This window comes from Thunnus thynnus, chromosome 20 (assembly GCF_963924715.1).
Source record: "Thunnus thynnus chromosome 20, fThuThy2.1, whole genome shotgun sequence".
NCBI lineage: Eukaryota > Metazoa > Chordata > Actinopteri > Scombriformes > Scombridae > Thunnus > Thunnus thynnus.
The window spans coordinates 10,709,545-10,723,669 of record NC_089536.1 but is presented as its reverse complement, the minus strand read 5'-3'; the positions used below and the strand labels follow the sequence as shown (position 1 = coordinate 10,723,669).

The following is a 14,125-nucleotide window of genomic DNA, read 5'->3' as shown; positions in this document are numbered from 1 at the left end:
GGATTTGATTGGACTGCACTGGACTGTGACATCTAGATGGCTACCAGCCTGTTTCTATTCTCTACTTTATTTCTCTTTGAAATAGGCAACAGGGGTTTAAAAGGAGAGCTTGTGCGGCAAGTTGCCAGGGACATCATCTGGATGCTCCTGAAGCTGAGACACAGAGACAGCGTGACAGAGATGGGCTAAATTTATTTAGGAGTGACAGAGACTGCTATAGTACTGTGTCTCTTTATGTTGTCCCACTACCTGTCAAGTCAGAGAGGAAAATGCTATAACCAGCTTGTTTTCATTTTAGAGCTTTAGTGATGCAATCATGATATAATATGATAGAATATAAAAAACAACAGATTGGAATGATTTGGAGAAGATTAAGTAGGTCAAAACCAACAAGGAAAAAAATACAAAAGTTTCATTTTCCCTACGGCCCTTAGCGGTCCAGGATGATGCACATCTGAAGGATGTTTTTTTTTTTTTCGTTAGAGGTAGAGCATACCTAGCAATTTCTTTGCAGTGATTTCTCAGTGCTGTCCTCCCAGGTCTGAGTCCCCCTGCGCTTTTTTGTCAGCTGTAAAACACACCATTAATCACTGTGTTGTATCTCTCTCCAGCTATCGCAGACAATAACTTCTTTTAATAAGCCCCTTCCAGGGCCGTGTGTCACTCAGATCCCCGCTTCCTGACAAAATATTAATAACAATAATAAACATCTCAAGTATGGTCGGGCTAGTGTTGCTAAAACCGCAACACGGATATGGTATATCATATCTCCTGCCATGCAAATTGCTACATTCCCCACAATTCATAAGCAACAGAAACCAGGGTACCAAATTCATCTTGTCTGCATCCTCTGATATGCCTCTCATGAGAGCTGCTCCATAATTAAGTGAGCATGCTATATTACACTCATCATGCAACAGGGACCCTGTACTTGCTAGCATGAATAATACAATACAGGAAAAGAAACCCCAAACTTACACAGTGGATATTTGGTCAACAGCATCAGAACTGATGCCAATACTCGGCTTTCTAGCTCACAGCCAATTGTGCGGCTCTGCGAAAGACCTCTAGGTACAATGTGTTGAACAGACGTCCAGCAACAGTCATGCCTTTGGAGCAATCTGGCCATCTTTCTAGGGCACAGGACGCTAACGGCAGGACTTGGCAGGCAGCACAGGCAGAGATAGCTGCAGAATGATTTAGATAGCTGCGACTCTACAACTGCTGATCCATTAAACTTTCATAGGGACTTCATAAATTAAAACCATGACTGGAAGAACTTGAAAATTCTACTCAATTACTGTGATTGTACAGTATATTAAAGTTTTAACGAGCCTCTGGGCCTTTTCTTGTTCTAACACAAGTACAGAGAGGAAGGAGGGGCGATGAGGAGAGAAAAACACATGGTACCAATTCTGGTCCAATGGCTTTCGGAGGGTTCACATCTGCTGTGTTATCAAAATGCGGTCCTCCGCCTCTTTACCACCTCGCATCTCTGTGGTGTATGGCGCAGCATGTCACACATTTGCATGGGTGGGAGGATCGTGGGGCAGAGCGTGAGCCGCTACTGCGAACCTTATATCATCAGGGCGAGACCTCTGGTAGACTTGGTTGAGGCAACTGATTAGAGTTTTTGTCTTCCATTTTAGCGGTGGGTGGAACGTGGGGCAGAGCATGAGCCGCTACTGCAAACCTTTTATCATCGGGGCGAGACCTCTGGTAGAGTTGGTGAGGCAACTGATTAGAGTTTTTGTCTTCCATTTTAGCGGGTTGGTTTGTTCCCTCTTTGCTTCGTGCGCAGCCCCACGCTCCGCCTGCCTATCATTATCAAGCCAGTGGCCCATACTGCATCACAGATGGGGCAGACAGAAGGGAGAGACGACAGCCCGCTTGCTTTTTGGAGAGACTAAGAGTCTGCAGCTGAGTGAGAGAAGAGGGAGGGAAGAAGAGTGACAGAGAGAGAGAGAGAGAGAGAGAGAGAGAGAGAGAAGAAAGGATGGAACAGAAAATGCAATTTGCCTCCACGTCACTGATGAAAAGACTGTCGTTAAACGAAAGAACACTTTTAGAATATTTTACGACTGTGTTGCAGAGGTTTAGTGGAGAGTAAACGTACCCACACACTGAACTCTAAAAATCTAATACGGCGCTTAAGTACATCCCCTGTGGTGTTAATGGTTTACAAAGGCTGGTATGTCCTCTCTCACTTTTTCTTTTACAGAACCTGGAGACTGTGCTGCCTCTTTTTCATCGAAAAACTAAGTCCAACCTCTAATTCATCACTGTTTAATGTTAACTCAAGTACATAATCCTTATAAAATACTAAAATAAAATACTGTTTAAAATTCTTGCGCTTGAGGATGACCAAGGGTTTGATGTCACCGTTCCTCACATAACAGCTTTCAATGCTATGGATGCATTGCAGTCAGTAATTTATTTCAATTCTAGGCTTGATACCCAGCCTTTATTTTTCACATGAGCACAAATCATTAACTCACCACTCACTTGTGCTAGGCACAAAAAATAAACAAACCCTGCTCAAAGCATAGACAGACGAGACATGGGCAGAACAATGGACACCTGACTATTTAAAGAGAGCTTTATCAAATCTGATAAATTAAAAAAAAAAAAAAAAAACCCACAGTATATAGCTCTCAGTCATCATGCGGCACCAGAATTTTCCTTATCTGTGTAATTAGATTCTCCTTTTCTCTCAGTTCTGACCAAGTAAGCTGGTAAGAATAGCCTAACAGCTGGTTGCATGTTTAGATATTTGTTCAGTCAATCAACATTAAGTCATATTGTTTATCCTCAACGTATCACTCATAAGCAAACATTAGCATCACTAGAAAGAAAACAATCGGCAGCTGAACTACTTTTGTGTTTTGTTCTGCAACTAACACGGCTAAATTATATTTCTAATTATGCAACCATAAAGTGGCATCATGTAACACAACATTAATAAAATGCAGATGTTGATTAAAACATTATCTAACTAGATTAGAGCGGCTCTAATCTAACCCAGAGGGGAAAACGGTACTGCAGTCTACAAGCAACTGTCCTCCCTCCCAGCCACTCGGCCCAGTTGCTGCAGAATGATAAACATTGGTTCAGCTCAAATTAAGCTGAGAACATGAAAGGACCTGAGGCTGGGAGAAACATGGGCCACGGCAGATCACTCCTCATCTCTTCAGATGACAGAAATGAATCTCTTCGCCCCTGAGAGAGACAGAACGAGAGAAAGAGTGAGAGAGAGAGCGAGAGAGAAAGCTCCTCTCTATTCCTAATAACACTGAATTAAAGCTGATGCTTCCCAGCAGCTGCTTTGATTGAGCTAACTAGCAGCTTTTGATAAAAACAGTCGCAACCAGCTCCCTGCCTCCTTATTTGCAGACAGGGCAGATTATGCTAAATACATATCAAGCACTTTAATGGCTTAATCAGCCTTGTCATCTAGCCACCGGGTTTCCTTAGATACTGCATTTCAGATCCAAATGTAAAACATGCATCCCAGAATGGACAATCTGGGCAATGGTTTATTATGAAAAAAAACTACAATTTACACCTTGCATAATGTTGGAAACTGTTTTGGACGGGACGAGAGTTGTTTTTCAGTGTCAGCAAAACAATAGAAACAAAAGGTGAAGGCTCTGTTGGACAATGCAGAAAGAGTGTGGTCTCAGCAGACGTTTTTTTTTAAAAAAGGGAACGCTCCAGATTTTCTCTTCAAAGAGATTGAGAAGAGACGGCGCGAATCACGGCTTCATCTGGTCTGTATCTGTTTGCCAACTGCAGGCCTGGTTGAAGTGTGAACCTGGATTAAGATGAGTTACTTCTGACAGTAGCCAAATGGGCCTTGTGAGGATTTTACCTGCGTGTGAGGGAAAAAAAAAAAAAAAACAGAGCTTTGCTTCATGTGTGTTTTCTCCTTGCGCGGAGACAATCGCCATGGCAGCCTTATCACGCTGCTACATGCAATCAGTGGGACAACTTTGCCTGGTCATTGGCTCATGAACAAATCACAAATCACAAGCTGTTTTTTTTTTTTTTGTTTTTTTTTTTTCTATACGCCCTCACAATGGCCGCCAGAGGACTGATTCACTGATCCTGTATGATGGCCATCTGGAGAGCCAGCGTATGAGAGAGCGCGTGTGTGTGTGTGTGCGTATGTGCGCGTACGTGCGTGTGTGTGTGAGAGAAGGAACGTCAGCAGGTACGCTCTCCATGAAGTAGCTCTGCATGCATCACAGCAACACCTGTTACCGTCTCTCTGTGCGTCTCTTGTGGGCTTTGAGCTCATGCCCAGCAGAGCAGACTAACTGTTGTTCCCTCAGGAATGACTAACTACCTCAGCTGTCTGATTCACACGAATGCAACAGCTGGATGTAGACGGCAGCTCTAATCAGGAAGGATTTCCACCAATGAACGATTCCACCTGTGCTATGAAATATGACTGCTTTTATGATTCTCCTCTAGGGCTGAGCGATTATTCAATATCGTTAATCGACTTTCAGTGGAATCATATTATGATGATATGTTCTAGTTCTGTTGTCCTGATTCTATATAAATTGTGATAACAGAGTCATTTATGTTTTTGTATTGAACATGTGAAGAGTTTTGTAATGTAGTGCACACCAGTGGAGCACAATGACTAGTGTTAAACATTAATTGTGCATACATTTATTATAAGATGATATGGACACATTTCTTCTGTATTTATGGGAATTATGGGGGTTTAATACCCTGATGAGAAGTTTACATTCTACAATTACACATATATTCCACATGTGGGGCTTTTTAAGGCTGAATATAATGTTTTTTAGGCTATAATTTGTCTGTTTTAGGCAAAAGAATATGAATTGAAGTTAAGTTAGAGCTGCAGTGATTAGTCGATTAACCGAATATTTGGAGGTTCCAGCTTCTCAAAAGGTGAAGATTGGCTGTTTTTCCTCATTTATATATGACAGTTAATTGAATATCTCAACATTTTAGACTGTTAGACAAAACAAGCCATTTTAAGACATCGACTAATTGAGAAAATTGGACAGATTAATGGAAAATGAAAATAATAGTTAGTTGCAGCTCTAAATTAAATGAATTTAGTATTCACCACCAGGATTACATACATATAAAACAGCATTATGCCATCGTGATTGAAAGAATTTGCACAAGATATGATTGAAAAGTGAAAAGATTTTTTAAAATGTGGGAAAAGAAATACCCAAAGACTTTTTTTTTTTGTGGCTAGCTTTTGGACTCTATTTTTAAAATCCTTGTTACAGCTTATTGCTGAATAATAAAGTGTGTTTTTTTTAAAAACTCACACTCTGTGGTTAAATTCAAAGCCAAATTTCATCCACAGAGAACAATTAGTTACAATTTTACTGCATTGTATTCTCCTAATGCAAAAGCTTTAAAAAATCACCTTCTTTGGATGAAAAATTGAACGCAATCACTTTTCTACAGCAGTAGAAAGGATAAAAAAAAAAACCCTCAGATTTGGTTTCTTTGGCCTAACTACGGGCTGTCACAGGATGCTCGGCATATGTCCTTCATTTCATGCGCACAACGCTGAGGTGCTTACATCATGCTGCAAAACAAATATGCTGGCACTGGGGGTAATGGTGCGTCTAGCTTCATTTTCCAGCACTGCAGTCATGTCTGCCTCTCCCTGCGCTGGCTCCAGGAGGGCCCAGCAGCTTAACAAGCCTCTCGGGGACACAGACAGCCGAGAGGAAATGATTTTACCTCAGGACACAGTCTGACAGACACACACAAACACACACTTACACACACACACACACACCGGGCAAAGTCAAACAAGTGGGTTTAAAAATGCACATCCACAAGGCTTCAGACACAGTTTATACACCCACACGAAGACTTATATTCCTGGTTGCCTGGGCTGACTTTGCAGCTATGTGTGCAGTAGGGGGCTCCTGTTCTATGTTCAGACCCTTCAGTACAACACCAGCGCTCTCTAATCCACAACCTAAAAGTCTAATAATCACCGCAGTTCATGGTGTAAAATTGTCTGCTTCCAAACAGGCGTGACAGGATAGAGAGCGTTCAATCCCCTCTGGTAATCTAACTTGAGATGTTTATAGAGATTCTTCATAACCATAAGTCACACAGCAGACACTCCTACACAAACAAACAGCGGCTCACAGAGAGGCCACAGTAAAGCAGTAATCTCATTTACATCCGCCAGATGACTGTTTGCTGCTGAGGTCAACATTTATACACTGGTTACTGTGGTATCTGACATGTGCTGTGTGCCAGGAGAAAATTATAGCAATCAATAAGTATTGATCATCAATAGGTCTCAGGGTTGTGCTAATAACAATAAGGATGGTTGGCTGGCTGGACATATTGCTCCTGAGTAATGTCGATAAGGGGAAATAAAAGAACAAAGCAAGAATAGTGAGGATTTATTTTGCAATATCAAGCTAAATGAAGCTTGTTTGTACAGTTACAGTAAGCATGGTTTTGGTCTGGATTAAAACTGAATTTGGTGGAAAAACTGAACATTTTGTAGACGTGAAGGTTACATAAACACTGTTGTTTCAATACCACTTCAGTGACTATATATTGACAGACATTTTATAGACTGTAGTCATTGAAACGCTGTTGAAACAACAGTTATATGTAACTTAGAAGGTCTGAGGCCAGTTTAAACCTACAGTACATATTTAGTTGCCTGCAAATCACCAAATCGGTGCATAACTGGTTTCCTGTTTTCTCAGTCTTTGCAAACAAAATAGCTTTACTGACAAAAAAACACTTTACAATTTAAAAAAGTTGCTTCAAATGGACAACCCTTAAAATCTTTCACAACAACAAGCACAACTACAACAATTATTCCTTTTAATCCTCATAATAATCCCACATTTTATTTCTAAAGTTTATCAGACAACTTACATGTGAAGAGATAACTCTTGATTTGATGCACTGGAGCTCAAAACACAAGCATCAATATCAAGTTTAATTAACTATGAAATCCAACATCATGATTGAAAAAAATTATAAGATCAACTGTGGAGCCCTTCTTGTGTACATAATGGAAAATACACTTGCTGTATTGCGAGAATGAGTGATAGATAAAAAAAGTTTAGGACAGACTCACACATTCTTTTACCTTCACAGATGCGGTCCAGCCGCTGTCTCTTCACTTTGTGTTTGTCAGTCAGGGACATGGCGTCAAACACAGCACGGCGCAGGACGGCACGGCACGGCTTGGCACGTCAGGGGACCTCTCCTCCTCAGCCACAAATACTGACAAGGTTCAGACTCCTAGTGCACTGTCGGCACTATTCCCCGGGGCATACCGCCTCGGCACATACACCTGCGAGAAAGACACACAAGCGCAGAACAACCTGGTTGAACACAATGCTGACACACACATGCACACATATATATTTTATATATATATATACTGTATACACATTATTGATGTACAAGCACAAAAAAACTCTGACACGGGAAGGCATTAAAGAGTCCTTGACTACAAAGTCACTCAGCCTCTCGCTCACAAAGAGCCTGGGAAGCTGCAGGCAATAGATATACAGAAAATCAGTGACTCTCTCACACACACACACACACACACACACACATACAAACACACTGTTGGTGACAAAGTGCCCCATTTGCTCCAAAAGTGACAAAGCTTCCATGCTCTAAAAGCTCCACTTTTCTCCTGTTTTAAGTGTGTTTTCTTTCACTGACAAGCACTCATCTGCAGCTCCATCTAAGTTGTCACTACTCACATTTCTTATTGATCGCAGTGACATTTGAGTTATCTTGACTCAGACAAATGGCAATCTACGTTTTCCCTCCCTCCCTCCCCACCTCTTCCCTCTCCCCTCAAAGCCATTCAAAACAAAGCAAGCATGGCAATACTTATTCATCTGACAAAAGTGGATCTGAGCGAATGAAAAAGAAGCTTAAAAGAACTTGTGAGGGGATGATTTATCATCTGACAAAACTGAGCTCTTGAGCTGATGTGCTGCACCTGAAGGTTGACCGGCTGTCATGTAATGACACATTCAAGCCAATAGAGGGTAGTTAAAATCTACTCAGAGAGGAGCACACTATCTCACTTGTACCTTTATACAATATAGTGTCAATTCATCACATCCCTCTTTCTCCTCTGAGCTCAGGATATTCCGACTGCAAAAATGAATTTCTAACTGTGCAATTTATAACCCCCATCCTTGCTCACCTGCTCTGCCCCTGCATCTCAAGAAACCTTATTTTAACCACATTTATGACTGTACACTTCCTATTTCAGATTTCACCAGTTTTAGAGAAGTTTAAAAATTTGAGCAGGCTAAAAATGTTACTCGACAAAGCCTTCAATTCAGTATCACTCGTAGACACGCAGGCAATTATATGTACAAATGCATCTTTGTTAGAGAGAAAACAGAGCACCGAGCTCTGTATGCATTTCTTCACTGGCAGTGCACAGAGTACAGCAAAGATCAGCATCTCAGTGAATCAGAGTATAATTATTGCAACACAACAGGGATTAAATGTGGCACTGAAAACTCAAATGCCACATCATGCTCGTCCAAAACTAGAGCCAGAGGCGCCTTTCCTCTCAGAAAGTGCTGAGACCACAGAGACGTTTCTTTCTGCCAGAAACCATCAGGACAAAATCATTACTTGAAGTCTTCATCAGTTCATTGTAGTCGGAATATAGAAGAAAAAAAAAAAGGAGGGGAGGCTAGAAGGTTAAGAGTTTAAAGTGGATGTGAGTCGGCCTTATCCTCAGCAGTCAGTGTAATCTGTCAGAATTGGCTGGTTAGGTCTGGAGCTCAGGGCCACAGTGTGGGTATTTGCAAAATGTGACATTATCAGGACATCTTTTCCACATATGGGACCATACAGATCCATCACAGTGGGAAAATACACGAACCAGTTTACAGCACCTTAAGGTAAAACCCTCAAAAACTGTCTGAGTAATATCTGTTGTATGTTAGACATCAGCTGTTCAGTCATTCTTGTCTCAATCCGTGTTGTCCATTTCACTTCATTTAATGACTTTTGACAGTGATGGGGAGTGACGTTGTTGCCTCGGGTGAAAGGTAGGTGGACATGCGCATACTGGGAAGGACATGTCTATGATTGAAAAACATTTTGTACCGTCAACATTCAGAGTACAGCAGGCAGAGCGTGCACCCCACAACCTAAGACCAAAGTTAGACATTCCAGACAAGCATTTAAGGTCTAAGACAAATGTTCATACCGGGCCATCATTGAAGCTTGTTAAATGAGCAGAAATGCTAGAAATGTGGTCTGATATGGGCTATGTTATCAAGACAATTAATTTGCGTCAAGCCAAAATATTTTATCAGACTGCCAAAACCCTGTCGAGCAATGTTTTTACGAGCAGGTCCCTATTTTGTTGGACGCGCACGCGAGTGCGCGAGGGTGATGAAATACACGTTCCTGTTGCCAGGTTCACGTTATTCTGCTGTTTAACAGTTGGTGGCGGTAGCGCGCACAAAAGGCAGAGGAAGGAGAAGACTGCGAGCTAGCAAACACAGATGTAAACAATGAAATAAAATGTCTTTTCAAATGTTTTATGAGAAAGGCAATGCATAGACCTCAAGGATAAACACAACACGTTTTGGTGAGAAACACTGAATATGAAAAATAACTAGTTTGTTTACAAGAAAAACCCCACAGGGCACCTTTAACTGCGTTTTTATAAGAAATCTCTGTATTTACAGTGTTTTCTGTACTCAGAGAAGATTTTTTTTGCATGAGGAGGCCACACACACACAACGGGTCACCTCCAGGGTTTCTTTCCAAGGCAGCAGTCTGGCTCCAGTATGTTGACTGGCTGCTGGAAGGCCTCTCCCCATTTCTTGAATTATTTCAGTTCTTCTTTCCGTCCCTCCTCCTCTCTTTTCATCTGTCCATCTCTCTGTAGTACTGCTGCCTCTGAGGTCTCTCTCACAGAGTCATCAATCACCGGGCTCTCTTCCAGGGCCGACCACTTGTGTGTGTGTGCGTGTGCATGTGTGTGTGGCATAGAGAGTGAGAGTGACAGAGAGGGAGGGAAGTGGGGGAAAAAAAAGAGCACCCACAGAGGCTAACGAGATCCACACAGAGGCCAAACCATCCCCGATTCTTATACCCCTTTTTCTCTCTTTTCCCCCGCTTTTTCTCCTGCACTCGTTTCCTCAGCCAACTACAAGCAGAGTAGTCCCAAACATAAGAAAAAACCTCCCTCTGTGACTTTTTAAAAATACAGCCAAGCATGAACCCCCCATCCTTTTCTTAAAAATGTATGAAACTGGGCACTATTTCTCTGCAAAAGAAAAACTGAAACAATGCCGGCAGTGAAGCCAGTGAAGGGTCTGAAAGAGTATTTAGGCAGGGATTTTGCAATCTCAATCCAAACACAAAGGTCTTATACATGAATCTTAATATTTAAGAGGCATTAAAAGTCAGATGATCGATAAAACTCCCTGTCTGCGGGGCCACAGCTCATTGAAAGAGAAACATTTGTGCGTGAGAGGCCGAGACATTAAATGTAGGAATCCATATCTGTGACGGCCGGCTCTGTCTCCCAAGGACGGCTCCACTGTGAGCACAATCACAGTCCACAAACTCTCCTCAATGTCAGCAACACACAAAGATCACTGTCCGAGTACTGTCCGCTTAGGTGGGGGAAGGGTAGTCGACCAGTGGGGGAATTTGAGTACAAGCACCGTGGATAGAGACAAATACACACAAAGGAGTGGTTTCAGTTAGCGTTTAAATGATTAGCCGACTCGTTACTAGATACATGGGTTAGTGACAGAAAATGCTCGACTCAACAAATTGGTAATTATTATTGTTCAAGGAATATTTTCAACATTTTGGGAAATACTTTAATCTGCTTTCCTGCTGAGAGTTAGAGGAAGAGACTGATGGATTCTAGAGACGCTTAGCTTAAAGGCTAAGGCTTAGCTAAGGCTAGGAGTAACAAAATAGAAGAAATAGTCCAGCGCATGACTGCTCGTAAAACCACAACTTATCGTTTTTACACTTCGCTTTTTGTACATATTTAACAAACAAGATATAGCGTGTTAATTACTACATTGTAGAGCTGCTGGTAGGCAGATATTTTTACTTTTGGCTATCTGTTTCCCCCTGCTTAGTATTTATGCTAAGCTAAGCTAATCAAAGAACATCATCTTGGGCTTTGGAAACTTGTGAGGGACATTTTACTTTGTATTTTGAGCTTTTATTGACTGAACAAATTATTGATTCATCTGAAAAGTAACCTGTAGAATAATCAATTATAAAAATCATCTCTACCCAACACTTAACACATTAAACATTACACAAGCAAACGCAATTAACATTAGCACGAGAGAAAGTGAAAACCTCAAAGTCAAATTGAGTTAATTTGCAACAGCATCTTCTTGTAACACAATGAAATTTAATGATGACACCGCAGTTATTGCAATCCATCTTCCTACTGAGAGACAAAGGGCTAACAGAATCACCTCCGATGTGATTAATTGACTTTGCCGAAATAAGAAAATAATTTGGTTTGGTAAACAGATACGAGCACCGCCCCTGACAGGCTCTCATTAGACAGAAGTGATTACTTACTTTATTAGACACTTGGGGGGGGGGGGGGGGGCTCCTGATCTGAGGCAATCTCGCACTGTTCAAAGAGTCATTACAGTTACAGTTTCACGTCATGTGTTCATACAGATCAGTGTGAGTCTTAAAGGGAAACTCAACCTGGATCCTATTTTCCCATCATTTAAGGTCTACGTGACTAATGGGGACAACATTTTCTTAAAATAGATATAGTATTGAGCGGGAGCGCTTCAACCGGCAGCCACGAAACAGGCTGCAATGTAATCCGAGCGGGCAATAGCACACCGTCAATGTACATCCTCTAAAAGCGCCTGTTTTTGCCATCGACATACTCAGAAAAACGTTTTATTTCTCTGTAGGGATCCTTTTCATAATGTTGTCAGACAGTTATAATAACAATCTGAGCATGTCAGTGGCAAAAACAAGCACTTTCAGAGGAAGTTCATTGACGGGGCGATATTGCCCCAAAGGATTACATCGCAGCCCGTCTGTGACTGCCGGCTGAAGCACTTCTGCTCAATATTGGACCAATTTCAAAAATTGCTGTCTCCATTAGTCACTTAAATCCAAGGTTGAAAAATACCTAAGTTTCCCTTTAAGAAAAGAAAAGAGAAGCTGTTTCCTTTTTTCAGACAGACAGAAATATGTTTGGACAGAAGGTGGATTGTTAAAAAGCCAAACTGGAGACAGAGAAGAGAGCCGGCTATGAGAGCGTCCGTGGATGAGTTTGAGAGATTGAATAATTAAAAAGGTCAGGCTACCTGCCTGCTGCGTGTCGCTTCACACATTCAGACAAGCACATACACACACACACACACACACACACACACACACACACAGTTCTGAGAGAGGCACAATGCACACTGGGGCAAAGACTGAAGAGACAAGTCATTTGGGGGACTGATCATTTTCCCTCGAACACAGTGTAGTTTGTGAACTAATTGGGTGAATCCATAATTAATTTGCTGACATTAAGCCTTGGGGTCCGCTCCAATAAGACTCTACTTTCTAAGGATGTGAAGAAGTGCTAGTGAAGCCTCGGGCTCACTGCTGAAGGGGAGACTCTTGTTCTGACGCTTCAGAGTGCAGGTTCTGACATTTAGGGGAGATACCTAACAGCAATACGTTTCCACACTTGTCAGTTAACTGTCAATACTGTTGGGGGTTAGTTTCATGCAGGCTGAGATTTTTTTTTCTCAATAAAACCTTTAGATAAATCCAGAAAATCCATACTGAACATGTTTCCTATCCACATTAAAACCATAACAAGGCTAGGTTGTATTTCTCACCCGACTGTTGTAATATCCACAAGCAAGAAAAAACATCAATGCATCAGAGCTAAGAGAGAAGGAGGGTTCCCACTGCCTTAGTTTATGGTGCTGATAACGTCTTTTGGACTTAAAAGCAGAGTAACCATTCAGAATATGCAGACATTTGCAGCTGAAGTGCGTTGCAAACTGTAAATCAAAGCATTCAACCATCACAGAATTTTTCTTTAATTTCAAAAACACATAATTTTGTTCTGAAGAAACACAGCAAAGTTATATTTTTTCAGTGCAAACAGTGACACAAGTCAAAGCAGCTGAATTTTCTAATTTCAAATAGGAATCTCTGATGGTTGATGCTTTGACTCACAGCCTCTGTGGTGTTTGGTAAAAATGCGGTTTACATAACAATAACTAGCATTTGCCATTTTTGAAACACTGAATATTTTTCCTTTGAGTTATACCTCGAACCCAGCAGGTTCTGTTTTCAGCCTGTTTCTAACTCAGCAACTTATGTCAAAAAAAAATGTGTTGCAAGGTAACCAGTGTTTAGTTTTTGGTGCAGATACAAGAACTTCTTTGTTAAGAAACCATTTTTGCTATTTTGTCATGAGCTACTGCTCAGTTAGAGAAACAATGCCACATGTATCCCACGACTAATTATCACTATGTTTAATTTCATGCAGATCCAGAAGAAGATTACACATTTCTGATCATTCTCAAATTGAATTTATCGAATTGTGCAGCTTTGTTGGAGGTATACACTCTGTGTGTGCTTTCTAGTTTCTGAGTTAATTTCAATATTTGTCAAGAAATTATGATGAAAAATCTGAACAGTTGTTTAACTAACACTAGAACAATATGAACCGTAGTATAAAAGCTCCAAAGATTAAAACGAGGGAGGATTAGATGGGAATAGTCTTTCAACGTAGATCTGTTTGAATTGTATTATGCAACCATAAATGCTTACTGTACCACAACAATCTTTTTGCAGCCAATATAACCACATTTTCAGTATGTGGCAAAAATACAGAAACCACATGGAAACCACAGGGATTTAATCAATCATCAGATGGAATGAACTCCAAAAATACTTGGACAGTGTAGCATCTTTTTTGGAAAAACAGTGCTTAAACTCATTGTGCTGAGTGATGAAATGATGACTGAGTTTTTCAGTTTAAGTACAGGCAGTCCCAGGCAGGATATTTTTATCTGTATTGGATGGACAGTTAGGAAGATTAAGATTATCTAAC

At 41.1% G+C, this 14,125-nt stretch overlaps 1 protein-coding gene across 5 annotated transcripts in view; it reads right to left on the bottom strand.

Moving 5' to 3' along the window:
- ctbp2l (C-terminal binding protein 2, like) overlaps positions 1-14,125 on the bottom strand; it is a 106,591-nt gene that overhangs the window by 47,894 nt on the left and 44,572 nt on the right. For 3 of the 5 annotated variants that reach the window (XM_067576772.1, XM_067576771.1, XM_067576773.1), the window contains one exon: positions 7,127-7,345. In XM_067576772.1, the coding sequence (XP_067432873.1) occupies positions 7,127-7,196 (70 nt within the window). In that variant the 5' untranslated portion in view covers positions 7,197-7,345. The remainder of the gene's footprint in view (positions 1-7,126; positions 7,346-14,125) is intronic. The other 2 variants (XM_067576777.1, XM_067576774.1) reach the window with 1 other exon arrangement.